The following is a 26,816-nucleotide window of genomic DNA, read 5'->3' as shown; positions in this document are numbered from 1 at the left end:
GCTGTAAATCTAATCTGAAAAGTTTTCAAAATAAACGGTGTGTACCTTCTAAAAATGAAACCTACATCGATCTGAGTTGTGAGAAGAATATGTATTACGGTTATAACAACCAACAAGAATGCACTTTCATGCAGAAATCCATGATTAAATGGAGTCTTCCTGACTAGTGATTTAAATCAAATCCACCCTGAAACTCTTTACTAAAAATTTTAGTTTGTGTAGCTAACTCAAATACCGTATATACTCGTTCATTAGTCCGTTCGTTTATAAGCCAATCCCCCAAAATGGATAGGTACAAATAGCAAAAACTGTATGACCCTTTCATAAGCCGATCCTATATTTCAGGGGTTGGAAAACTTTGGCTCCTGGCCTGTCAGGGTAAGCACCCTGGTGGACCGCGCCGGTTTGTTTACTTGCTGCATCCACAGGTTTGGCCGATCGCAGCTCCCACTAGCCACGGTTCGCCACTCCAGACCAATGGGGGCTGCAGGAAGGGTGGCCAGCATATCCCTCGACCCATGCCGCTTCCCGCAGCCCCCATTGGCCTGGAGCAGCAAACCGCGGCCAGTGGGAGCCATGATCAGCCGAACCTGCAGACGCGGCAGATAAACAAACCGGTCCGGCCCACCAGGGTGCTTACCGTGGTGGGCCGCGTGCCAAAGGTTGCCGATTCCTGATCTAATACATTGTGGTGAACCCCAGCCACAGGGAGCTGAGGGACTCCATGCCTGCAGACGCTCCAAGTAAACAAAATGTCCCAACCCGCCAGCGGCTTACCCTGACGGGCCGAGAGCCAAAGTCTTCCAACCCCTGAAATATAGGGACAGGGAGGTGTATCAACTACAGCCCCTCCCACCACTGTAGTCTCTACACTGAAGTGCTACAAGGGTGCAGCTTCAGCATTTCTAGTGAAAACATATTCCTAGTGCAGACAAGACAGGTCTACACTACACTTACTTCGATACAACTCATCACTCAGGGTGTGAATAATCCACACCCCTGAGCGACAGTTATACTAACCTAAGCGCTGGTCTAAACAGCTACGTTTCTCCGCCTGATACAACTACCACTTCTTGCAGAGGTGAATGAACTATGCCAACAGGAGAGCTCTCTCCTGTCAGCACAGAGCATCTTCATTAAAGCGCTACAGCAGCTCAGCTACGCTGATGCAGCATTTCAAGTGTAGACCTGCTCTCAGCCTGATCTTCAGTGATAGTTAATTCTACAACGACTCCCTTCTGAGAGCATCCTGGCTGCCATTAGAAAGAGAGAGTTCCCTCAGTCTTAGAAATAGACTTGCATAGACGGGGGTTCCCACAACACATTTTTTGGTGGGCTCAGTGCAGGCACCAACTCTTGCTGGTGGCTGCCCTGGGGCTGAAGCCTGAGCCCTCCATCCCTGGGAAAGTGGGTCAGGAACTCAACGGCCGCCTGCAGAGTCCCAGGTTCCTCTGGTGCCACACACACCAGCCCATATTTCTCCAGAGACACTACCCGGAGCCCCCTGGGAGGCTGTGCGGTGCAGGATACCAATCCCTGCTACTAGTGCCAGCAAACACCAAGGTGGCTCATCCAGGAGCAACAGCTCGGTGCTGCAGGGAGGGGCCACTGCTTTGCCTCCTCCCCTCCCCCGGCCCAGGAGCGTGTCATGGCCACAAAATTCCACTGGGGCCACGTTGGCGGCATTTGAGAAACGCTGAACTAGCAGACCATTCTGTAGGAGTAACACTTTCTCAATGTACTTATGCTGCAATTTTGGACAGGTCAGTTATTTCCTTAGAAAAACAACTTGCTTTAACTATTCATATACATTGTGTAATACAGATTTGTTGCAATATCCCATGTGTAATAATTCTTCAATGACACACTATTTAATGTAAGAGTTGTACCTTTGCCTGGTGCTCCTGCTAGCAAGCCCCAGTATAATATACAGTTCTCATTTAACACAACATTTTGAAGCTCTAGGGTAGTATTCTTAGTACAGCATGTACTATTAATTAGAAGTTATTACATTTCAATGAAAAATGCACAAAGCCTTACTGGTTTGGGAGCTCTTATGATGAGCTCCCAAACCAGAATCAGCCACCTTAACAGGAAATTACATTGGAATGAAAGAAAATTAACAGAATAAGTCTGAAGTTATTAACTTCTTGTGGTGAAATAGGGTTCTCTACCTCCTCAATGGCTGTACTAATATTGCTTCATCACAAAGACCCCAAATCCCCCTCCTTCCCTTTGGAGACCATCAACACCATTATTTAGTAACTCAAAGGACTGCCAGTGAAAGAAGTGAGGTATTTCCACCACGTTATCCTAGCTCAGGATGGGAAATACAGATGTAATTAAGTTACTATCCTATCTGTTACTAGCACATCAATGAGGAGTGACAGCACTCTCTTCCTACAGCAGGGCTGGACAAACTTTTTAGCACAAGGGCCTCATCTGGGTATGGAAACTGTATGGCGGGCCACGAATGCTCACAAAATTGGGGGAGGAGGTGCTGGCTCCAGCTGGGGGTGCGGGCTCTGGGATGGGACCAGAAATGAGGAGTTCAAGGTGTGGGAGGGGGCTCCAGGCTGGGGCAGGGGGTTGGGGTTCAGGGTGTGTGTGTGAGGGCTCTGCCGGGGGTGTGGGCTCTGGGCTGGGGATGATGGGCAGGAGCGTGCTCCGGGCTGGGACCAAGAGGTTCAGAGGGTGGGGGGGAGGGGGGTGATCAGGGCTGGGTCAGGAGTGCAGGCTCCGAGTGGTGCTTATACCTCAAGCAGCTCCCAGAAGCAGCAGCAGCATGTCCCCCCTCCAGCTCCTATACCGGAGCGTGGCCAGGCAGCTCTGCACACTGCCCTGTCCGCAGGCGCCGCCCCTGCAGCTTCCATTGACTCTGGTTCCTGGCCAATGGGAAATGTGGGGGTGGCACTTGGGGCAGGGGTAGTGTGTGGAGTCTCCTGGCTGCCCCAACATGTATGAGGGGGAGGGGGGACATGCCACTGCTTCTGGGAGATGTGCAGAGCGGGACAAGCCCCAGACCCCGCTCCCTGGCGGGACCTCGAGGGCCACATTAAAATGTCTGGAGGGCCGGCCCCTGGTCCATAGTTTTCCCATCCCTGTCCTACAGCATGAAACCTCTGCAGTGTTTGGCAAAGGATTAAGGCAAATTCTGATCACCCATCTAGCAGTACATATTGTGCTTGTTGTAAGGCAGAAGGAATAACCCTAGCGCCTACCAAGGAGCATGGGACATTGAAATGATTAGTCAGTTCCCTTACTGCATGCTGGATTCTGAAGAATGGCTAATTTCACTCTGTATACAGATGTGAGAAAAGGAGACTTCAGTGGTTCATATGTTGAAGGTGATCGTTGCAACCACAACCGCTAGAGATTTATTTCAAATTAAAGCAGAAACTCTACAGAAATGGATGTTGTTGGAGACGACAGGTGTTAGTAACACACGTACAACAGGGTATTTTTCAAGTTTAAAGAAAACCCACTCCCATTTCCCAGGACCTTTGCAGGCCAGGCGGCACTCTAGGAGGGCTCTGGGTGGCCAAGTCAAACGCTCCCGTGACGCTGCCAGGCGGACGAGCAGCCCCATTACAACGCCCCCAGCGATGCCGCACGGGCGGAGGACCCAGCCTGCCGCAGCAAAGGCGCTGAGCCCTCTAGCGCCTTTCCCCAGTTCAAAGCTGCCGAGAGAAGGCCGGGCAGGCGCCGGCATCAGAAAAGCCCGGTCCAGAGCCAGCCAAGTACGCGGCGAGGGAGCCCCGCCCGGCAGGGAGCCCCGCGGCCCGCAGCGGTTGCTGCTGGGACACGTTCCCCTACCCAGCCGCGAACACGCGGTGGCCCACGCCGCCGGCCGGCCGCCCCAGCCGCGGGCAGCGCCCCTCTCCCACCGGAGCCGAGGGCTGGGCTGAGTCAGAGCCGCGTGAGTCCCCCGCCCGGCCCCCGCTCCCCTAGTACCTTCCCGGTCACTCCATCCCGGCAGCGCCGCCGGCTCCGCTTCCCGCAGCTCCAAGACCGCCACAACCATAGAGAGCGGGCCGGGCCTCGCCGCGCCCGCGCGCCGCCTCCGCCGGCGGCAGGGAGAGGGGACGCCGCCGCCACTGGAGCGCGCGGGGCGGCCGCGCGGGTGATGCTGGCTGCGTGTCCGAGGCGCGCGTAATGTGGTGTCGAGCCTCTAACCAGGCATGTCCCCGCCCCCTCAGGCAAAGCACGGGGACTATAGTTCCCAGCATGCTCTGCGGCTCGCGTACGCTCCAAGCAGTCCCTGAAAGAGAGCGAGAGGTATTTCCCCTTCCAGACACTCACCTTCCTCCTCCAATAGACCAGAGTGCCGCCTTGCATGCTGGGATATATAGTCCCCACAGGATGCATGGCATGTTGGGATATGTAGTGTCCGCAGGCCTCAAAAATTCGGCTGTTGCGTGACACATTGTATAAATCTTGGTGTTATTAACCCGCTGCAGGCTGCCCTCTGGTTTCCTTTGCCTCTGACAGAGACAAGGCCTTCCGTGTAGTTGCTGATGAGGCGAACTGAATGGGGAAAGGGAGGTGCTGCACAGAAACTTGGCCTGGCAAGTGGAATGGATAATTACACAGAGCCACCTCTCCTGCTTAGATGTAGTCTTGGGAACTTATTAAAGGTTGATTTAAGGATACTTACTTCGTGCATTTTGACATGTGATGCTGACAATGTGTGGTTTCATGGTTATAAAGCTTTACCTTTTTGAAGTTCCATGTCTACTGTCATTAAAAAAATTAGCCTGTCCTCTTCCCATTGTACGATTTCCTACAACTGAAAATTTAAATCAATACAAATTGAAAAAATTATTTAAAATAAACATCTGTGTTATGTCAAAATTATAAAAAATAACTTCTGCCAAGCTTAGTTATATGTTAAATAATCTTTATAGATTTCAGAGTAGCAGCCGTGTTAGTCTGTATCCGCAAAAAGAAGAACAGGAGTACTTGTGGCACCTTAGAGACTAACAAATTTATTAGAGCATAAGCTTTTGGGGACTACAGCCCACTTCTTCGGATGCATAAAAGCTTATGCTCTAATAAATTTGTTAATCTTTATAGAAACTGTCAGTAGAGTAGTCTCTAGGATGCCAGTCAAACACACTGATTTACTAACTCATATAGTTTAATCAACAAGGAATGCACAAATACAATAGCGGTTAATCATTTTACTTTTTATACAAGCACACAAGCAAAATGATGGAAACTTCTATCAGTTACAGTTTCTGGGTAGGTTCAGCTTGATGGGTGGTGAAGCATGTTCAGGTGAACACTGTCAAGCTTTGCATATGTAGATAGGTGGCACCTAATGGAGGCTAAGCCTCCCCAAACCTTGCACCACCAGGGAGGAGGGTGGATTTGGAGCCCCTGGAAAAATCTCTCCCCTGCCATGACCCCGGGGCCATGGCAGGGGCACAGAGCTTTTCTGGTTTCAGGGCCACAGTGGGGAGGAGGAGAGGAGTGAGTGGCCCTTGGGATGGAAGAGGCAGCATGGGGGTGGGGCCACAGGGGAAGGAATGGGATGGGGTATCGACATGGGCAAGACTGCAGGAGGAGGGGGGCAGAATGGCAGAGGGGCTCCAGGCTCAGAGCTTCAGCAGTCCAGCCCGGGCCGAGAGCTCTGCCATGATCCCAGCTGAGGCTGAGAGCACAACTCCAGCTGGGACCAAGCTTTCAGGCCCCCCTCCTGAGGCCCCAACCAAGCTCTCCACTGAGGCTAGGGTCATGGGGGAGAGGAGCCAAGCACTCAGCCTCCTTACCCCAGTCGGGGCCGGGGGGTGGGGGGGGAGAGACTGATAGGAGCAAGCGGAAGCGTGACCTTGGCTGGAAGAGTCAGGGCCAGCCAAGAAGAGGCAGGTCATGGGGTTAGCCTCCCCAAGGGGAAGCTTCACCTGCTGCTCATGCATATGTATGATTTAAAAATGTGATGCACATACCAAAACACAACCTGTTTATCAAAAATTTCCAGTTTTCTAAAATGTTTATTGAAAAATAGCCATAAAATAAGAACAGTTATTCATACACACCTATAAAATGTGGTAATAGTCACAAATATTACTATAAGTATGATGTGGGTTCAATAATTATTTTCATTTACAACATGATTGTATATTAATTCTCTGCTCAGTTTACAAGTCAAAATAAGATTAATCTGCTGCACAATAAACTCAGCTTGGAATTAGAAAATCAAGTTGTGTTCTTCCTGCTTCATGCATCACCAATAGTAAAAGGTTTCGTTTTAGAATTTAGCTGGTAATCATATTAATTACATGCCAGACAGGACAAAATACAACTTGTTTTTCCACAGTGGTGTTGGTTTTGTAGTTCTGACTAGAAAAACTTGTTCAGTAAATGGCCTACAAAATATCTCCACATCCTACAAAATATTTATGCACATGCTTAACTTTAAGTATGTGAATGGTCCCATTGACTTCAGTGACTCCCATAAATATGATAAAGGCATCAATAATGCAAATGGTTCTGCCTGCATAGAATTTCAATGGAGTTATTAACAGTTAAATGTGCATTTTTGCAGGATCAAAAACTCTGAACACAGAGAAAACAAATAAGTGCAGTAACAAAATGCAAATATTTAAAGAATAACTTATCTGACCATAGCAATATTAATGTCTTACACTTATTCAGTGCCTTTCATGCCAAAGAGATTTGCAGGTTATGGCTGCAATCATGCAACAAGTTCCACGTGGGCACAACAATTTGCAGAAATAGGACTTATACAACATTTAAGGAGATCATTTCACCCACCGCTGAAATACAGACATTTCTAATTAACTATAGACAGGAACAACACAGTTTAGGACAAGTGTGAAGAATATTGTAGCAAACTGATATTGCAGAGGAATTTGGGGTTGCAACATGTAATTTACTTAAAAAGAAGTACTATTAAATGTTTAATGACCACAATTGAATAAGAATACTGATATGTTTCATTTGAAAGATGACATCTCCAGTGGCCCAGCGAACCCTAAAACTGGTACTTATTCCAACAGAAGAATGCCACTTACTGAATCACCAGGGGTGGGATTTATGAAGGGACATGGTGTTGCAACACTGAGCATCATTGTGCTTACTTTTAGGCACCTAGAATATCAGCAGAACAACACTGCAATCTACAATGCCCAGTTAGCCATCTAGTCTCCCTATAAGATTAACGGGGAGAGATAAGCGCCTTAGAATACAATCCACAAAAACTAGCGTGCTAGGTGAGGAGCTGTCTAAACTAGTCTGTGCTAAGACCCACCCCTCTCTGACAGATAGGACCCTAAATCTAGGTTGCAGGGAGACACGTCTCTCTACTAAGGGTATGTCTACACTACGAAATTAGGTCGATTTTATAGAAGTTGATTTTTTAGAAATCGATTTTATACAGTTGATTGTGTGTGTCCCCGCTATGCGCATTAAGTCGGCGGAGTGCATCTACAGTACCGAGGATAGCGTTAACTTTCAGAGCGTTGCACTGTGGGTAGCTATCCCACAGTTCCCGCAGTCTCCGCCACCCATTGGAATTCTGGTTTGAGCTCCCAATGCCTGATGGGGCAAAAACATTGTCGCAGGCGGTTTTGGGTACATGTCGTCAGTCACCCCTCCTTCCATGAAAGCAACGGCAGACAATTGTTTCGCGGCTTTTTTCCTGGGTTAACCGCGCAGACACCATAGCACTGCAAGCAGGAGCCCGCTCAGCTCACCGTCACTGTACATCTCCTGGGTGCTGCTGGCAGACACAGTACTGCATTGCTACACAGCAGAAGCTTCTTGCCTTTGCGGCAGATGGTGCAGTAGGACTGATAGCCATCGTACGTCTCCTGGGTGCTCCTGGCAGACCTCAGTGAGGTTGATCAGGGTGCCTGGACAGACATGGCTATCCTCCTCTTAGAGCACCGAATGGGAGTGACTCCAGGTCATTCTCTTCTTTAAGCTTCGTCTCATGTAGATTCAGTCCTGCCTGGAATATCATGTGAGCTGGAGGCTTCTGCCTCAGGCTGCTCTCCCAGCCGGCAGCACCGCACGGTCGCGCCTACCCCTGGCTCCCGTGGCTCATGAAGCCTGGACAGTAGTAAGGAGCAGTTCAATTATAGGCTGAGCAAGTGAAGAATGGTGGTAGAATGTGCCTTTGGACATTTAAAAGCTCGCTGGCGCTGTTGGTCAGACCTCAGCGCAACCAACATTCCCGTTGTTATTGTTGCTTGCTGTGTGCTACATAATATCTGTGAGAGTAAGGGGGAGACGTTTATGGCGGGGTGGGAGGTTGAGGCAAATCACCTTGCGTCCGATTTTGAGCAGCCAGACACCAATTAGAAGAGCACAGCAAGGCATGCTGCGCATCACAGAGACTTTGAAAACCAGTTTCATGACTGGCCAGGCTATGGAGTGACAGTTGTGTGTGTTTCTCCTTGATGCAAACCCGCCCCCTTTGTTGATTTTAATTCCCTGTAAACTAACCACCCTCCCCCCTTCAAAATAAAGTAACTATTGTTTTGAAACCATGCATTCTTTCTTTATTAATTACAAAAATTTGAGATAATGGACAAGGTAACTGTGGGTGGTTTTGCAGTGACCCCTCTCTCCCTCCGTGAAAGCAATGGCAGACAATCATTTCTCGCCCTTTTTCCTGGATTGCCCATGCATACACCATAGCACTGCAAGCGGGAGTCCGCTCAGATCACCGCTGCAGTTGTGAGCATTGTAAACACCTCACATTTGCCCTTAGAGATTTTGGCATATATATTGGCATTACATCTTTTGGAACGGAGTTCTGATAGCACGGATTCGTCTCCCCATACAGCGATCAGATCCAGTTCCTCCCGTTCAGTCCATGCTGGAGCTCTTTTGCGATTCTGGGACTGCGTGGTCATGATGAGCTCGTGCTGATGAGCTCGCCACGCTGGCCAAATAGTAAATGAAATTCAAAAGCTCACGATGCTTTTCCTGTGTACCTGACTAGTGCATCTGAGTTGAAAGTGCTGTCCAAAGCGGTCACAATGGCGCACTCTGGGATAGCTCCTGGAGGCCAATACCGTCGAATTGCGTCCACACTACTCCAAATTCAACCCAGCGATGTCGATTTTAGTGCTAATCCCCTCGTTCGTGAGGAGTACAAAAATCGATGTTAAGAGCCCTTTAAGTCAACCTAAATGGCTTCGTCGTGCCTATGGGATAGTTTGATGTTAGGACCTCTCAGTCTCTCCTTTTGTTGTTCCCCTGTGGATAATGAAAGAATGATTGGACAAGGGGGTATGAACCTTGGGTCTCCTATCTCTTAGGTGGGAGCCCTAACCACAGGACTACAGAATCATTCTCCCTAGACCATTACTAGAGGGAAATCGTAGAATTATCAGTAATAATGCAGAACAGGCAGAAGTATTCAATCAATATTTCTGTTCTGTATTTGGGAAAAGAACAGACATATTTAATAAGACTCTTTCCACCTTACTAGTGTGTTGGAAGGATGTTAAACAGCACCTACTAAACTTAGGCATTTTTAAATCAGCAGGTCTGGATAACTTTAATTCCAGAGTTTTAAAAGAGTTTCCTGAGGAAGAGATAGGATTTGAAAAGGTATCTTCTTTCTTTCCCCCTTTGGCAGATAGGGGGGAATGGCACCTGGGTTTCCCATGTCCCTGGTTAGTGGTCTGGTATGTAGAGTCTTTGAGCTCACCTACTGGATCAGGCTCTGCATACAACTTAAACAGATCATGGATATCTCCTCCCAGTTTGTGGATCACTCAGGGGCTTAGGTAGGCAGGGCCGGCTTTAGGCCAATTCCACCAATTCCCCCGAATCGGGCCCCGCGCCTAAGAGGGCTCCGCGCCCAGTGACAGGGCCGCCGGGGTGGGGGCAAGTGGCCGAGAATCCCTTCCCTGGCTAGAGGCTCCTTTTTAATTTTTACTCACCCGACAGCGCTCTGGGTCTTCGGCGGCACTTCAGCGGCGGGTCCTTCACTCGCTCTGGGTCTTCGGCAGCAGGTCCTTCAGTGCCACCAAAGACCCGGAGCGAGTGAAGGACAAACCGCCGAAGACTACGAGTGCCGCCCGGTGAGTACAAGCCCCACATGTTTTTTTACGTGTTTTTTTTTTTTTTTTTCCCCCAGTCATCCCTGCCGGGGCCCCGTCAAAACTGTTCGAATCGGGCCCCGCACTTCCTAAAGCCAGCTCTGTAGGGGGGGTCAGATATTAAACTGATAAGAACAGATTTAAAAAATGTATTAAAGCTAATGTTAAAAAATTATATAACACATAGGTTGTGGGGAAAGAGTGTCTGTACATCTGGATATAGTGCTTAGATTATTCACAAATATAAAGTTAGTTTTTAAAAGTCATATCATACATATTGCTGATTATGGGTTAGGTGGGTGGGAGATAGGCATCTGGATGCTTACAAAGAGACAGCAGCACCATGCCCAGAAGTAGAACCACTGGTGCCTAGGGAGCCTTTACCCTGAAAATGTAGGCGCTGAGTTTGTGAAATTCAATTTTGGTATCAATTTCCTCCTTGTTCACAGGATTCACAAGACTAAAAGCCTGAGTTCAAGTCGGTCCAGGAGTCTGGGGAGCTTGAGCCTATGTGGGGCATCACCAAAACAAAGCTGGTGCTGAGGAAGAGCGACAGCAAATCCAACCCCGCTCAGCACATGGGAGTGAAAGACCTCCAGTCCAAACAGGGGAGCGCTCACCCGCCTGCAAACATGGAGGGAATGAAGCCAGCAGTGTGCGTGAGGAGACAAACAGACCCACCCACCTAGCTACCTCCTAATTCCTATGGCGAGACCACTGAAACTACAAGGACCAGCATGCAGTGTGCTATCCTGGTCGAAGTGGGCTGGCCACATGTGCTCGCTGCAATGCATGCTGGGAACTCGGCTACCTACGATAGCAGTGTTGCGGAATGGGACTAGGTACGGGCGTTGAATTCACTGCTGTTCATTACCAGGGCCATAGCTTAATAGGTTGGAGGATATGCCATTACTGTAGGGACAACACACGGGGCCCTTAGTCTAGTGGGCCACCACGCGCCGCTGGAGCATAACGTATAGCTATGGTGGTCGCTAAAGAGACCAATAGAAGATTGTCTGAGCTTTGATTGACTGATGCTACATCCAGTAGGAGTCTTTCTTGTAACCAATCGGTGTTTAGCATGATTACGAGGGCGTTACGTGCTGCGGAGGGGGTGACGTGAGGCTGGAGCGCAGGCGTCCCTTCCTTTTCTGGGTGGCGGCGAGCGAGGCAGCACTATGAAGGCGTCGGGCACCGTAAGCGTGGCGCTCCGGGCCTAGCGGGTTGCGGCTGGGCGGCCTCGGCCCGGTTTTGGGGGTGGGGAGGGCTAGTAACTGGTACTCGGGCCGTTCTGGCGGGTCCCGCCCGCCTGGTTCGCCCCATCTTTTCCTCAGGGAGCGAGCGGCCAACATGGCGGCCGCCAAGAACGTGAGGCTGGGGAGCCACGCAGCAGCCAGCAGGCGCCCCCTTCATTGCGGCTGGCCTCGGGCGCGGGGTTAGGAGAGGCGGGTCTGGGTTCTTCTCCGCGCAGGCCGCCTGTGTCCCCGACGCTCCCCCTTCAGGTACCCCAGACCGCGGCCTTGCTCTGAGGCATGGCGGGAGCGCTCGGCCTGGCCGGGCCAGGACGCCGAGTCTCGAGGCCCCGTAACCGCGGCTTTCTGGTTAGGGCAAGTCCCGCAAGGGGCTCTGACCCCAGTGTACAACGCGCAAAGCCCGAAGGCCCAGAGGATTGGGGGGGAGTTGGGGCTGGGAGCAGCCCGCTCCGCTTCCCTCCCACGGGCCCCAGCCGTGTTGCTCAGGGGAGGAGGCTTGGGGCAAGGGATCCCCCCGCACTCACCGTTAGCGGCGGGAAGCGGAGCAGCCCGGCCCCAGCCGGTTCTACTCCGCCCGCTCCCAGCCGCGGCGCTCCGCTTCCGGGGGGGGGGGAGGACCTTTCCCCAACTCCCCCCCCCCCCCCCCCCGCGCGACATGACTCGGGGCAAGGGAAGCAGAGCGGGCTGGGGCCGCGTTGCTCCGCTTCCCGTCGCCGGTGATTGCGGGGGGCGAGCCTTTCCCTAACCTCCCCGCACTCACCTGCGTATGCCTAAGGACGGCCCTGTCTTCCTGAGTGATGCTCTCCGCGGGGAATAAGAGGAGCCTTGTCGCCTTTCAGGAGCCCAAGCGCTCGTGGAAGCGAAGGGCCTGACGAGATCCTGTAGGAGAGCTGGACTGGCGGTAGTGTTTGTTATCCGTGGGACTCTCAGCTGTAAGGTGCTTCCCTCAACATTGCTGTCTGAAGTAGCTGTGGGCTTCCTACATCACTGCTCATGCGATCTCGTGCCTTGCTGTACAGCTAACACTGTCTTGCTTTCGCCTCTGAACATTGGAGGGTTTTTTCATTCTCTCTCTCTTGTTTGTAGCTGAGGGAGTACAAAGTTGTTGGGCGATGCCTTCCTACTCCTAAATGTCCAACACCACCCCTATATCGGATGCGTATCTTTGCTCCTAATCATGTTGTTGCCAAGTCCCGTTTCTGGTACTTTGTGTCTCAGCTGAAGAAGATGAAGAAGTCTTCTGGAGAAATTGTGTACTGTGGACAGGTATGGTCTTAAAAAGGAAAAAAAAAAAAAAAAACAAGTAGTCTTGGAAGTTTCTGGGATTTTAGATGTTTTTATATATTGGAATGGAATTATTTATAAAAGAGCTCATCATGTCACTGACAGTGAAATTAAACTTTTCACCGGTCACATTTTGTGTACCTGAAAATCAAACTTCTACTTTCCACAATGATTAGGAACCATGAATAATTTAAAAGTAAATGCATTAGATCAGCCTTGCAAAATCATGACAGATAATCCTTAGACATAATCTAGGCTACTGCTGGTCCCTACCTCACCTCCAAAAAATACAGTAATGGAGAACTAATATTTTATTTCCTACTTAGAAAATACTTGTTCTAAGTTCTGTTTTCAAAATTAGTTTAATTTTTAAGTAGTCATAATTTTAAAACAGTTCCCTAGTTTGCTTTGGTATATGTCACTTGAGATTCATCTAAACCTTCTAATTCTAATCTGTTTTGTAATTCTATACCATCCTTGTTGCAAAGTCCATGATGTTAAAATGAAATTTTCCTTTGGTAAAACATATTTTCGCCATTGGCACACTCACTCTTACCTCCTCTTCCCTCAGTTGGAATTTTAAAAAGTAACTGAAACCATTAGATTTAACCTGATTTTATTAAAATATAAAATCTAAGTTTTTGGGCTAACCTGATAATTGAGGCATAGTTTTCAAAAGTGACTAGGGAGCACAAGTCCTGCTGAAATTAACAGGAACTTGTACTCCTAAATCACTCTGTATTTCTGAAAAATCTTTCCTTATCCCTTTGGAAAGCTGCTTACTTACCTGGATAGAAAAATCTACTCTCCTACCCGTTACCATGATTGATTGAAAAAAAAAAAAAAAAGATTTGGGAGTGGAGGGGGGGCGTGTGTATGAAGACAAAAAACTCCCAAGATGATAGAATTCTGCAGTATGCTTCAACTAGAAGTTTAAGGTGGTATTCTCCCAAACTGTTGTTTTATTATTCAATACACAGTGCATCAGTGAGGTAGTGTCTTTATCTCTGGTTCTTTCTTCACTTTTATAACCTCAGGTATTTGAAAAGTCCCCTTTGCGGGTGAAAAACTTTGGTATCTGGCTACGCTATGATTCTCGTAGTGGAACCCACAACATGTACAGGGAATACAGGGACCTGACAACTGCTGGTGCTGTTACACAGTGCTGTAAGTAATTATTTGTTGGAACAAAGAATATTTTTTTAGCAGTGGTATGTGTAAGACCTCACGTAGCATTTGAGAAATTGAAATAGAGATATATAGGAAAACCTTGGTGAAGGTGGTGACTGCATTCAAATAACAGTACAACTAGATTCTTTGAAAAGCGAATTACTGACTAGCAGTGATTGTTGGAGACTTTCCTCCTAACCGGTATTTCTTATTCCCTTAAAGATCTTTTGAACATAACCTTCTGAAACTGTTTATGCTTAGTTTCTGCCAATTTTTTTTAAAATGTTAATAAAATTAAAGAAGCTGTTTTGGTTATACAGTTGTGTAAAGTTGTAGTTTGGTGCTCTTCCAGTTCAGGTTATTTCTTGCATCATACTTGAGTGCTCAAAAATTTTTAAAAATAAAAGTTATTGGTTCCTCAGAAACTGATACTTTTGGAAGAATCACTAAGGCTCACCCTTCTTTTCTGCACAACACTTAATAGTATTTTGGACTTGATGACTTTTTAATGTTCTTGTTGAAATCTTACAAGCACCAAAGTGAGGAAATTCTGATATATTTCATTTGGCCATATGGAGCATATTAAGACTTTATCATCCATGCCATGTGGAAGATACCTTTGTGCTTTGTAACAGAGTGATTTTTTGTGGGAACTGAATTGCCTGAAATCTTTTGTATAGAAGATAATTGGTGTGTTGGCCAAAAAGACCTCATAGCCACTGTTCACAAAGGGTCACAAGTAGACCTTAATATCTGATAGACTAATGATCTATTATTGTGTTGAGATATCTGGGGCTACCTTTTAATTCAGATTCTATGTGCAGTTACTATAATGGGTGATATTTTTTCATTCTAAATATAACAAAAGTTGTGCATTTTAATTTGTGTTTAAAGCACTTTGCACACAAAAACCCAAAGAATATTATTTTTAGTAATAGTGTTCTTGTCATGTGTGCAAATATCATATGTACCTTGTCGCCTTTCAAGAGCTGACGTGCTTTTGAAAGTGAAACTGAAGGTCCAACATAAAACTTTCTGCATATTCTGTATCTGTTAAATTAACTCATTTTATCAAATTAAGTTTTAAACACAGCAGTTTACTATTCTGTGGGTAATTTTGATATCTAATCTGGTTCAAGCAATATAGTTGAGAGCTTGCTCAGAATTCCTTGAATGCACATCTTACATCTGAGTTGTAAACTCCTGAAAGCTGAGGATTTATATGGAAATGTGTGTTTTGCCTTCGAGAGCATTGTAGTAGGCACAATAATATTGAGATAGCAGTGTCTTTTGAAACTGATAATTAGCACTTGAGATCCTGATATCCACAGAATTACTGAACAAAAAGGTTAAACTGTACTTAATGTTGTGTATGTGGTTCATACATGATGAGCACCAAAATTTGGAGCCCTTGCTTTGAGAGGTATAAAGATGGCCTCGGATTTCTTTGAGAATCTGTTTCAAATGTGAACCTTCAGGTCTATCAGTCCCTGGTATATTTCTTGTATTAACTGAGTACTTTGAACAATGCTAAAGTTGATTTTTTTTTTTTTAAAAGCTAGAAACGTAGGGTTATACTTAAAGAATAACTCAGCCATTTGAAAGTATGGAAATAGTTACTGTACCCAACTTACATCTTCCAGTATTCATAATTTTAAGTATAGCTCCTGATTCACTAACTTCTTGCCCAAAAAATGTGGACTACACATGCGGAATTGTACCTTTTTTGAAGAATTTTGGTGTATGTGGGAGATGTCAGCACCTCTGACTTATTATGAAAAGCTTCAGTAGAGACTGTTGCTCCTCTGTTAATAATCCTCCTGACTAGAATAACTGTAGGGAAAGTATAGGAAAAAATGTATTACCAAGCTGCAGTTTAAATTATAGTATGCAAGTCAGCTGTTAAATATATTATGCAAGAATAGTGAATTTCATAAGGACCTCTGTTTAAGAAAACATGCTACATGTAAGCAATTTCAAACTGCAGAGGGAGATGAAAAAATTGTGAATTGTGTTGTTTAAACTAAATGAGAGAATGTTAACATCACCCTTATGTTACAGACCGTGATATGGGTGCCCGCCATCGTGCCCGTGCTCACTCTATTCAGATCATGAAGGTTGAGGAGATTGCTGCTAGCAAGTGCCGTAGACCTGCAGTCAAGCAATTCCATGTAAGTGAAACAAAGTAAAACAGTGGTTGGTGGTGCTCATTGTAACACACAAGATGGGACAAAATCTCTTACCTAGAAGTTTGCACTAAGTTTACAGGATGTACTATGCTGATTAAAAATGCAGAGTGTTGCATTGCAGTCCAACAATTATTTTATATAGCAGAGATGTATTGAGTCAAAATTGAATGTATGCTGTTGTAACTTGGAATCATGGTCCCTTTAGTGCTAGAACTAGTTGAGTGAAACTACTGATCAAAATCGGTTTGATTTTTCAGTACTTGCGTACTTTGAGTGAGTGAGCTGTCTTAAATACAAAAAGTACATCTAGTCTTACAGCTACGCTGAAACAACTATATTGAAATAAGCCTATCTTAACTTGCAGAAAAGGCAGCTCTGTATAGAAAGGTGTTAGTAGTTATGTCTTTTATATTTGTAATACCCAGGACCTCATTGTGTGAGGTGCTGTAAAAACACAGAATAAAGACATTCCCTTTCCCAAAGAGCTTAGAAACAGGAACCTTCAGTTGTTTCTAGCTTCTAGTAACCCTGATTCATGGAAATGATTGTTGCTCTGATCTCTAATACAGATTAGATATGAAGGTCAGAAATCGAATTTTCTAATTCACATATTATGACTTATTTTCCATAGTGTGTGTACGACTTGAGATTATTGCAAGATCGATATAAATGAAAACTAACACTTTCTCCCTTACAGGATTCGAAAATCAAGTTCCCTCTGCCACACAGAGTTCTGCGTCGTCAGCACAAACCACGTTTCACCACCAAGAGACCAAATACATTCTTCTAAATGCAAGAACATTCTGTTTGCTCTGTGTTACAATAAAAATTCTTATTGGAAAGCTCTTTGACTCTTTAATTTGCAAGATCTAGTTGTGAAGGAAATGCTGCTGAGAACACTTACTACTGCACCGACAGCCATGGGAGGGAAGAAGTTTAAACTCCAACTGAGAGGCTTGTTGCTGTAATTCTATAACAGTCTTGCATCTTAATTTTTCATAATGTGAAAGCTGCATAAGTGTGAATATAGTTCATAGTAACGGTTGCTTTGAGCTTTTCAGTTTAAGGGATTTTAACCCTGCTTTGTTGTGCACTTAGTTAATGACTTTTAGGCTTTGTATACACTGCCACTTTACAGCACTGCAACTTTCTTGCTCAGGGGTGTGGAAAAAACAACCCCGAGCGCTGCAAGTTTCAGTGCTCTAAAGTAGCAGTGTAGACAGTGCACTAGCACTGGGAGCGCCCCTTGCTGGTGCCGTGGCTACACGGCCATGTTGCTAGTGAAGACATGCCCTTAGTGTCAACATTTATTGTGCACATCAATGAAAACTTAATGTCAGAATTTATAATATTCAACAGACCCTCATCCCTGGAGTTAACAGCCTTCCCTACTGATGGTTGCTTGCCTATTGAACCTTTCCAATGTTCCATTTCATTTGATCTAAAATATAGCTACACTTTCAATATTTAAAACATAATCGGCAACTAAACTCAGCTACCCACATCTGCTTTTCACCACTTATATAATCAAAATTTATTCTCACCCCATAAACCCATTCTACCGTAGTTAAGAAATTCTACATTCCTCCTGTCTCTTCCTTCAACTGTCTCCTGTGGGGAGAAAAGTCTTCCAGTATGTCTAGAATGTCCACAAATATGGACCAAGTGGGGAAGAAAGAATTAACAGTTGAGAGTCCCTCAAAGAGAACACCTTACGACTTTCTGTTGTAAAGAAAAAGCACTAGTGCCTGTATTGATTCCATGTACAAAAGGAAAGGGATGGTTTCATGACCTAGACCAAACTACTTGGACCTTTAAAAGTGCAAGCTTTTATCTTTAATGTCAGCCAGAAAACACCAGACAGCTGAAACAGCACTGGTGTTACAGGGTGCTGAATTCTGGACTACAGTACCCGAATGGACTAGAGCACAGTAAGCTAATGCATAAGTGACAAAGGTCACGCTGCACAAAGGGAAAAAAGCTGCTACTTGCAGTCCAGGCTTTAAAAAGATGCTCAGTGACTAGTCTGCTTTACAATTAGTGCCTTTCTTCTAGCTGATGCTGTTTTACTGCTACTCACTTGTTCTGGGTGCTTTCTCTGCATACTCATACATCCGGTTTTATCTGGATTAAACCTGTGCTCAATCTCATTTGTGCTGGGACATATGGTCTAATATTTAAGGATTAAAGTGTAAGATACAAAACTATTATCTTTATGGAAAGTTTGTTTTGAAACAAAATGGAACCTGGTAATTGACCAATTGGAGTTATCAACAATTGGGTCACAATTGTTTATAAACTTCAATCTCAACATGGGATATGCTACTGTAGCATCCTGGATCATGGTAACTACTTTGCATTATGTACTTTAAGTATGACACAAATACCCTTTCATGCTAAGCAGAAGCTCAAATGGGGAAATGTTAACTATGAAAATTGTGAACATCCTACATTAAACCGACTCACCGAAAATAACAGTATGTCATTCTGCCCTGCTATTATGAATAAACTATACCACATCAGCTAGAATTAGTCACTATATCATAAAAAAGGAGGCCTGAATACAGCTCCTAATCAAGCTACATTGGCCTGGACACTACAAACATGTCAGTATAACTATGTTGCTATGGGATGTGGAAAATCTACACCCCTGAGTAATGCATTTATACTAATCTAACTCCCAGTGTAGACAGTGCTATGTTGACAGGAGGACTTCTGTTATCAACATAGTTACTGAGAGTCCTGTGGCACCTTTAAGTCCAACAGATGTATTGGAGCATAAGCTTTTGTGTGTGCGTCTGACAAAGTGGGTATTCACCCACGAAAGCTTATGCTCCAATACATCTGTTAGTGTTAAAGGTGCCACCGGACTCTCTGTTGCTTTTTACAGATCTAGACTAACAGGGCTACTCCTCTGATACTTAACATAGCTACTGCCTCTTGAGATGGAGTACCTACGCCAATGGGAGAAGCTCTCCCGTTGGCATAGGTAGCATCTTCACTAAGCGCTAAAGCGGGGCAGCCGCAATGCTGTAACTGTAGACGTGCTCAGTACCATGGTGTCCTCTATTTCCTTCCTCTAGGGATGGGTATATTTCTAGTGTTCCTGGATTGTGCATTGAATAACTTTTAAAACATGATTCTTGTAGATCCACACTGATCAGTCATACAGGGAGTTGAATTGTCCCACCTCTGAAAAAAATTTGGGACATCTACTCCCAATTTGCTTTATCATAATGTTAATGAAGTCCTAGGGGAATTGCTGTTGTTAGTCTGAAAAATCAACAAACACTGCAGCAAGTTATATTACACTGGCAACAAATGTAAGTAATAAGTATTCACCTGCTGTAGATACAGTGCAGTGGTTCCCAAACGGGTTCGTGAACCCCTGGGGGTTCATGAAATGTTACAGGGGTTCTCGGGGGAAAAAATTCCCTAGGGACTCTGGGCAGCACAGGGCCAGCAGCCTGGAGCCCCTGGACTTCCAGGAGCTAAGCAGATCAAAGCAAGCATCTCTATCACACTGAGGAGATTTAAATTTCAAGACTCATAAGAAATGGAAAGGGAGGTGGATATTTTTTGCTGTTCTTAAAATTAAATAGGCAGCTAGTATTGTTTTTAAAATTATTATGAAGAACAAGTTTAAGCTTTGTTGTAACGTGCGTTGTTTGCCTAGACTGCTCAAGACCTGAAAGCTTGTGTAGGAGGAACTCTTTGAGTTGGCTTCTTAAATACCTTCATGCTGTTTCACATCTGGTGTTCCTTGATGAAACATACGAGCCTTGTCGTATAACAGGTTTATTCAAAGTGATACAAGCTACAAAAGTGAGATCTTGGAAGAGTGTTTCCATTTTAATAATGTAATAAAAATACTGCAATGATAAATAATAAATAGTGTGTAATAAGCATGTCATAAAAACAAATTTTATATTTCCAAGATTACTGCTTTTATAATTTGTACTCAGGTAAAGGAGAAAATCCCTGGAAATATTAATTTTTAGGAGGGGGTTTGCGAGACTTGACATTCTAGTGAAAGGGGTTCACAGATTGTTAAAGTTGGGGGACCACTGATGTAGTGGAACCTAGTGCCTCCCTATTTGCAATTTAAGTGACTAAATCCCTGAATGAGTCTTTAGGGAAAAGTGCAGCAGTGTGTGCAATTGTTTTCTTATCAGGAACACACTATAAATCGTTTCACTGAGGAGGAATATTTTTAAAAGGTCTGTTGATAGGGTACTTTTGTAAAAATAGGAAAGGAATGAGGTGTATGTTTTCACCATACTTTAATGGACTCAACATGCTTATCACACAAGTCCCATTTATTTCATGATTGTCAGACAATTTAATGTAACTTGATTTTTTAAATTCATGTATGGTCAAATTCTGATCCCCTGGATCATGCTGAATAGCATATTATTGTACAAGTTGCGCAATCGGACTACTTGCAGGGTAAGATGCTACTCCGTGTGTGCAAGGTGATCAGAATCTGGTCCATATTAACAAGAGCATAACAAGATCTTTGTGCAAGTTGAGTGTTGAGAAACATGAGCCATTAAAATAACTTCATGTGATAGTTAATGCAAATACAATTTTAATATAAATTTACTACTTTAGTTTATCATGTTTGCTTTAGCAGAGCAAAGAATAAGGACACTTCTTTTTTGTCACCCAAGATACAGGAAAGCACCCATCAAGACTAAGTGATTTTTACCTCAAGTGGAGAACTGTAGATTGATACATTAAATGTATTTATCAGATTTATGTGTTCACTTTCAGCATTTTAAATCATTAGGTGGCACTTAGAACATTTAATTTTATTCTAGTAATATACATTTTAAGATTTTTTTTCTCTAGTATACTTCTTGTTATAGTGAACTAGGCTGTGGTGTGATGCTTTATTCAAGTCCAAGACTACAGATGTTTTCTTTGTTATGAAAGTCTGCATCTGGCTCAAGAGCCATGAGTTAAGCAGTATTAGTCTAACTAGCACAAAATGTGTATTTGATTTGGTTGACTAGTTTTTTTTTTGGCTAGCCTTGATTAAGTTACCAGATTTATGGATAGGTAATCTGACATTTCCATCAGTAAATGAGGCATTAGCAGAGAACAGTGCCGTCAAAACATTTCTTCTCTAGGCCACAAGATTTTTGAAGCCACAATTATATTTTTAGATTCTTATTTGGTATGGTGAGAAAAAAATAAGGGGGAGATTTTCTAAGGAAATAAGGAAATTAGGCACACAACTCCCTTTGAAATTTGGGCATCTAGATCCAGCTCTTGAAGGTATTTAAGCTCCTAACTTCCCTTGCTTTCAATTTAAATTAGGAGCCAAAATACCTTTGAGGACCTGGGCCTTAATTCCCATCTATACCTTTGCAAATCTTTCCTGCGTATCCAAACTCTATTCTTAATTCATTAGTACATTCTCATCAGGATAAGTAAGAATTCATGGCTGCGTCATATTAACATCAATAAAACTTATATGCAGAAGTCTATGCAGCCTTATGCAGCCTTTATGGATTCAAGCTCTTTAAAAGCATTTTGCAATACTCTGAAGATCTAGGTTGCTTATGCCGCAGGGTTAAAACTTTAATATATTTTAAAGTAGTTACCATAGTCAGACTACTATTACCTGATAGCACTGATGATTCAAGTAAATTACATGTATGGCTATCCCTCTGTTGATACTAGTTCAGATGTTCAAGTCTCTATTAGTATGAATATTGTATTTCTTTGTAAATCAATAGAATGCCTATTATAAATATTGGCTTCTGTGGTAATTGAGTAGAATTCAGCACCTTTGAAAACATAATTGTTAGAGTACTATATTATTAGCTTTGCAGAGTCTTGTAGAGCTAAGCCTTTTTACAAAAATTAGCTCCTCCCATAATAAAAAACTCTCACTGAACAGGCTACATTAACAGGCTACAAACAGGCAGCCTCTTTCAACTACTTCCCATTGTATGAAATTTGTGTAGTAATAGCTATGACCACAAGGAGATGCAAGGGAATGACAAAAATCCAGTTTATACACTTAGGCCCCAATCCTGTAAATAGTTATGCATATAAGTAATGTTACATGTCTGAATAGTCTCAATTCATTTGGACTATTTCTGTGTGTAAAATTACTTGTGTTTGTGGGATCAGATTTTCAGAACTGCTGCTAAGCACTCTGGAGCTGCAAGTGACGAGCACTTCTGAAAACCAGGTTCTGTAATATAAGTTACTTGAGCTTGAGGTTCTGCTCTTGCGGTTCTTGCAATCTATAATAGTGTGTGGTATCTGAACTGCCAGCTGCCTAAATACTTTGCAACAGGAGCAAACTAAACACAAAAATCAATATAATTTAAGTAGCAGACTGAAACTGTCACACTTCACATACACAGGTACATATGATTGCAATGTGGCTATTTGAACTCCCTCTCTAGAACAATTTAATTTTACTCAAGAAAAATTATCCATATGGAACTACTGATTTGAAAGGTTCAGAATAACCTCACCTTTGATTTTTTTTACTCTGTTAAAAATACTCCTCTGATAAAGTGGGAAAAGCAGATTTTATTTATCATCACTTTAGAACACACAGAAACACAAGGCAGACTTTCCAACTAGAAACAGGCTATAAGATTACATTGTGATAAGAACTGAATAGCTACAAGAACCACATTTAAGCAGAACATCAAGGAAAAGGAGGAGCTAGGAGAGAGAGTTTTATAATTGCTTTACATAATTTGGCAGAATGTTGTAGGTCCGGGTCACTACACAATGCAGTAACTTGTGACAAATGTCTTGAGACTGGAAAATGCAGTTGCCAGTGAGAATTCAAATTCTGCTGATTTAATTATAGTCAAAACCATAGATGGACCATTTCAAAACTAAATACCTGAAACATTTATTTCATGTCATGCATTATTTCTTACCTGTAAGCATTGTAATGATTCCAGCAGACATTTGTGCCACAAATTACACTGAATCTGTATTGTTATAGTCAAATCATGCTAGTATCACAATAAACACTACAGCAATCTCATCCCATTATTCCTCAAAATGAAAAGACAACAAGAAGTGAAGAACATGGTAAAATATTAGTTGATTCTATTTGCATTGCCCATCTGTGCTCTTTCAGTTACCCATTGTCCCATGCCAAATCTGGGATGCGACAAGCTCCAGTTGGTGCTATTCTTCATAGTACAATTTTGAGGAATAAAAGGTACCCACTGTGACCTAGCTACCCCTTGGTGCAAACTGGCAGCAGGCACAGAGGGTGCGTAGAATTTTACAGGTATTCCTTAGGTTGGATAGCTGCATAATAGTTTAGCAAAGCATGGCATGTCAGGTCTCTGCCAAGAGCCCACTGATTAGCATAATCATTGCAAAATGTATGTACAGATCATAATTAAGAAGTTATTAATCTATATGGAAAATTATGCTCTTAAGGTTTTGGAGTTAAGGCAGGTCATCAGGAGGTGACTGTAACATAGAGGCACATTGATGGTTCATTACAGTGTGTCAGCAACTCTTGTCAGGACTGACAGACTCACTACACTTAACACTCTGTTGTGATGTTATATATACCCAAAAGATGGCATGTAATATATCATTGGAAAACTAATGACTCACTGATCATTAATATTCTTGCATAATGTATATATGTGGTGTGTAAACCAAAAGTTATGGATATGTGCTAAAATTATGTTTGTTTGGCAAGCAATGCTAAAGCTCAGTCCCCATATACAATGAAATGTGTATGTTTTTGTTTGACAGCCTGGTCATCAGGCAGAGACAATTAAGGTACCTTTACATAAAAGGTAAACAAAACCATCAACCTAGTGAGTGTGGGAGGGGGTCTGAACCTTAAATAATAAGCAATTGAATCAACTGATTGTATATACTTTTGCTGTATTATAAAAGTATATCAAGCAGCATCTTTTTGAAAGCTTGTGACATATTACACGATCAAGATCATTGTGAAATATACATATATATATATATAAACATTATACAAGGAATTATGGATACTTACTGATATTATGCTTTAAAGTCTGACCAAACAAAGGGTGAAACAGGTTTTCTCCCATACAGGAGGGAAGGTAATATTGTGGAATCAAAACAATGGAAGCCCAATTTACAATCAAATCGTTAGGAAGATGGAAAGTCCACAGGAAGGAAAGAACAGCATGAAGTCATCCTGTCTCTTGAAACAGAGTCAATAAACTCTGAGAAATATAAGGGGAAAAGAGCCATTTTGGCATCTTTCACCTAGGAAGATCCTGACTGAGAGAAAGTCAACCGTGGTTGCAAAGCAGAAAGATTGGTAAGTAATCTACCTTGAATAAAGACGATAGCTTGTTAAATTACATCTTAACCATTAGAAAAGTGTATTTTTTAATTTTGTTTGCTTCTAACCATTTTGTCTTTATCCCTTGTACTTGAATTTACTTAAAACCTATCTCTTTTGATTAAATAAACTTGTTTTATTTATAATCTCAACCAACCCAGTCCTTATGTTTGAATTGAAGTGATTGTCGACTCCAGTTAAAGTAAGAAACTGTGCTTTTGTCTCTTTAAAGGGGCAATGACCCTTATTATTTATCCAAGTGTGCTAGGAGAGGGCTGGACATTTCAGGGCAGATGGTTTGGGGGAAATTTGGGACTGAGTGTGTGTTGGAGACACCCTGCAAGTAGCAAACAAGACTGGAGGAGATCAGGGTGGGGCTGTTGTGTTGTAGGCAGGCTGCGTGGGTCAGAGTCCTGAACTAGGGCTGCACAGCACACAACCACTCAGGGAATTGCATACTTGCCTGCTCGCTATTGGTGTCTGGGCTGTGAGACACAACAGCAGAGCATTTAAGGCCCCAGGGTTACAAAAACATAAGAATGGCCATATTGGGTCAGACCAATGGTCCATCTAGCCCAGTGGTTCTCAAACTTTTGTACTGGTGACCCCTTTCACATAGCAAGCTTCTGAGTGTGCTCTGCCCCCCCATAAATTAAAAACACTTTTTAATATATTTAACACCATTATAAATGCTGGAGGCAAAACGGGTTTGGAGTGGAGTCTAACAGCTCGTGACCCCCCCATGTAATAACCTCATGACCCCCTGAGGGATCCCAACCCTCAGTTTGAGAACCTCTGATCTAGCCCAATATTCTTTCTTCTTACAGTGGCAAATGCCAGGTGCTTCAAAGGAAAGTAGCAGAATGGGGCAATTATCAAGTGACCCATCCCCTGTCATCCAGTCCCAGCTTCTTGCAGTCAGAGGCTTAGGGACACCCAGAGAATTGTGTTGCATCCCTGACCATCTTGGCTGATAACAATTGATGTGCTTATCTTACATGAACTTATCTAATTATTTTCTCAACCCAGTAATGGTTTTGACCTTCACAACATCCCCTGGCTATGAGTTCCACAGGTTGACTATGCCTTGTGTGAAGAAGTACTTCCTTTTGTCTGTTTTTTGCTGGGTTACTTCCCTCCTTTTATTAAAAGTTTCTTTGTTACATTCATACTTTGTGCTTGCAAAATGGGAAGTGTTGCCTCTTAGAGGTGCCCAGGGGATGGTGTGTAATTGTCCCAGGTCACTGGGTGGGGGCTCGAGCTGGTTTTGTGTTGTATACTGAACCCGGTCCTTGTTGCTACCAACTCTGACTGGCAGAAGGGTTACATCTGTAATAAAACTGAAGGGGGTAGAAAGATGACTCAGGAGATCTAGGTTCAATTTCCAGCCCTAACAGATTACCTGTATTGGTTTGGGTAAATCACTTAATATCTCTGTGCCTCAGTTCCCTAGCTGTAAAATGAGATGATGACTCTACCTTTCTCCCACCCTTTGTCTGTCTTTGTCTATTTAGATAGTAAATTGTTTGGGGGTAGAGACTGTCTCTTACTATTTGTATTTACAGAGGCTTGCCCAATTCAACCTTGCTTGAGGTCAGTAGGTGCTACTGTAATACAAATAATAATGCTGTTGTTTGATAATGATAATTCTAAAAATTGCAGTTATTCTTCCCATGCAGGAACACTTACTATGTGCCATACAAAGCAGTAGGAGGCCTATGCCAGATACTCCATCATTTTGGTCGGGTCCATAAAATATTTTACTTTTTTGTTTACCAGTTTTGAGCTACACTATTCCTCACCCAGGCTGAGCCTGACAACCCAGGACCTGAGTTTTTGTTTATGGGATTTACCCCAGGAAGAAAAAATATTGTTTCTATTTAACCTTTGCACATACACAGGATCTGAGTCATTTGCCTTGGCCTTCAGAGTGCTGTACATGGTATACAGCCACTTGGCTGGGCATTATATTTTGATGTTGGATGATAACTCCCTACATCTCTCTCTTGTCTCAGAATGTAATTTATTTGTACTAGGTTTGCTGTTGTACACACTTTCAACTGTGCTTGGCCCTTGTGTGGCATTTACAGTATATTTAGTTATAGAGAGTTATAGGACAGATTCCCTGTGCCCTAGCCCTGAGCCCCCTCCCACACCCCAAACCCTCATTCCTGGCCCTATCCCAGAGCCCATACCCCCAACTGGAGTCCTCACCCCCTCCCACACCCCAACCCCCTGCCCCAGCCCAGTGAAAATGAGCAAGTGAGCAAGGTGGGTGAGAGCAAGTGATAGAGGGAGGGGGGATGGAGTAAGTGCTGGCAGGGCCTCAGAGAAGGGGTGGGGCAGGGGTGTTTGGTTTTCTGCACTCAGCAACTTCGCAACCCTACTGGTTTTGTCCCAGTGCTGGCCACCAGACAAACAAGCCAAAAAGACTGTGTGGCATAAAACTGGATGAGTGGCTCCCTAGAATAGAGCAAGTCAGAGCAGATGATCTAAT

At 43.9% G+C, this 26,816-nt stretch overlaps 2 protein-coding genes and 1 non-coding gene across 4 annotated transcripts in view; 2 read left to right on the top strand and 1 right to left on the bottom strand.

Moving 5' to 3' along the window:
- The window catches only part of XPOT (exportin for tRNA), a 72,481-nt gene extending 68,373 nt beyond the window's left edge, over nucleotides 1-4,108 (bottom strand). For both annotated transcript variants that reach the window (XM_054025530.1, XM_054025521.1), the window contains exon 1: nucleotides 3,955-4,108. The gene's annotated coding sequence lies outside the window, so the exon portion shown is untranslated. The remainder of the gene's footprint in view (nucleotides 1-3,954) is intronic.
- A 7,069-nt stretch (nucleotides 4,109-11,177) lies between these two features.
- RPL18A (ribosomal protein L18a) lies at nucleotides 11,178-16,823 on the top strand. Its single transcript, XM_054025508.1, has 5 exons — nucleotides 11,178-11,281; nucleotides 12,425-12,604; nucleotides 13,660-13,789; nucleotides 15,854-15,963; nucleotides 16,679-16,823. Exons 1-5 carry the CDS (start codon nucleotides 11,264-11,266, stop codon nucleotides 16,769-16,771), a joined length of 531 nt encoding a protein of 176 aa, XP_053881483.1. The 5' UTR covers nucleotides 11,178-11,263; the 3' UTR covers nucleotides 16,772-16,823.
- On the top strand, nucleotides 14,690-14,821 carry LOC128830733 (small nucleolar RNA SNORA68). Its single transcript, XR_008443674.1, has one exon. It is a non-coding gene; the product is annotated as a small nucleolar RNA SNORA68 (small nucleolar RNA).
- Nucleotides 16,824-26,816: the final 9,993 nt, after the last annotated feature.

This window comes from Malaclemys terrapin, chromosome 1, assembly GCF_027887155.1.
Source record: "Malaclemys terrapin pileata isolate rMalTer1 chromosome 1, rMalTer1.hap1, whole genome shotgun sequence".
Classification (NCBI taxonomy): Eukaryota; Metazoa; Chordata; order Testudines; family Emydidae; genus Malaclemys; species Malaclemys terrapin.
The sequence above is the reverse complement of the archived record's forward strand: the minus strand, read 5'-3'. Positions and strand labels throughout refer to the sequence as shown.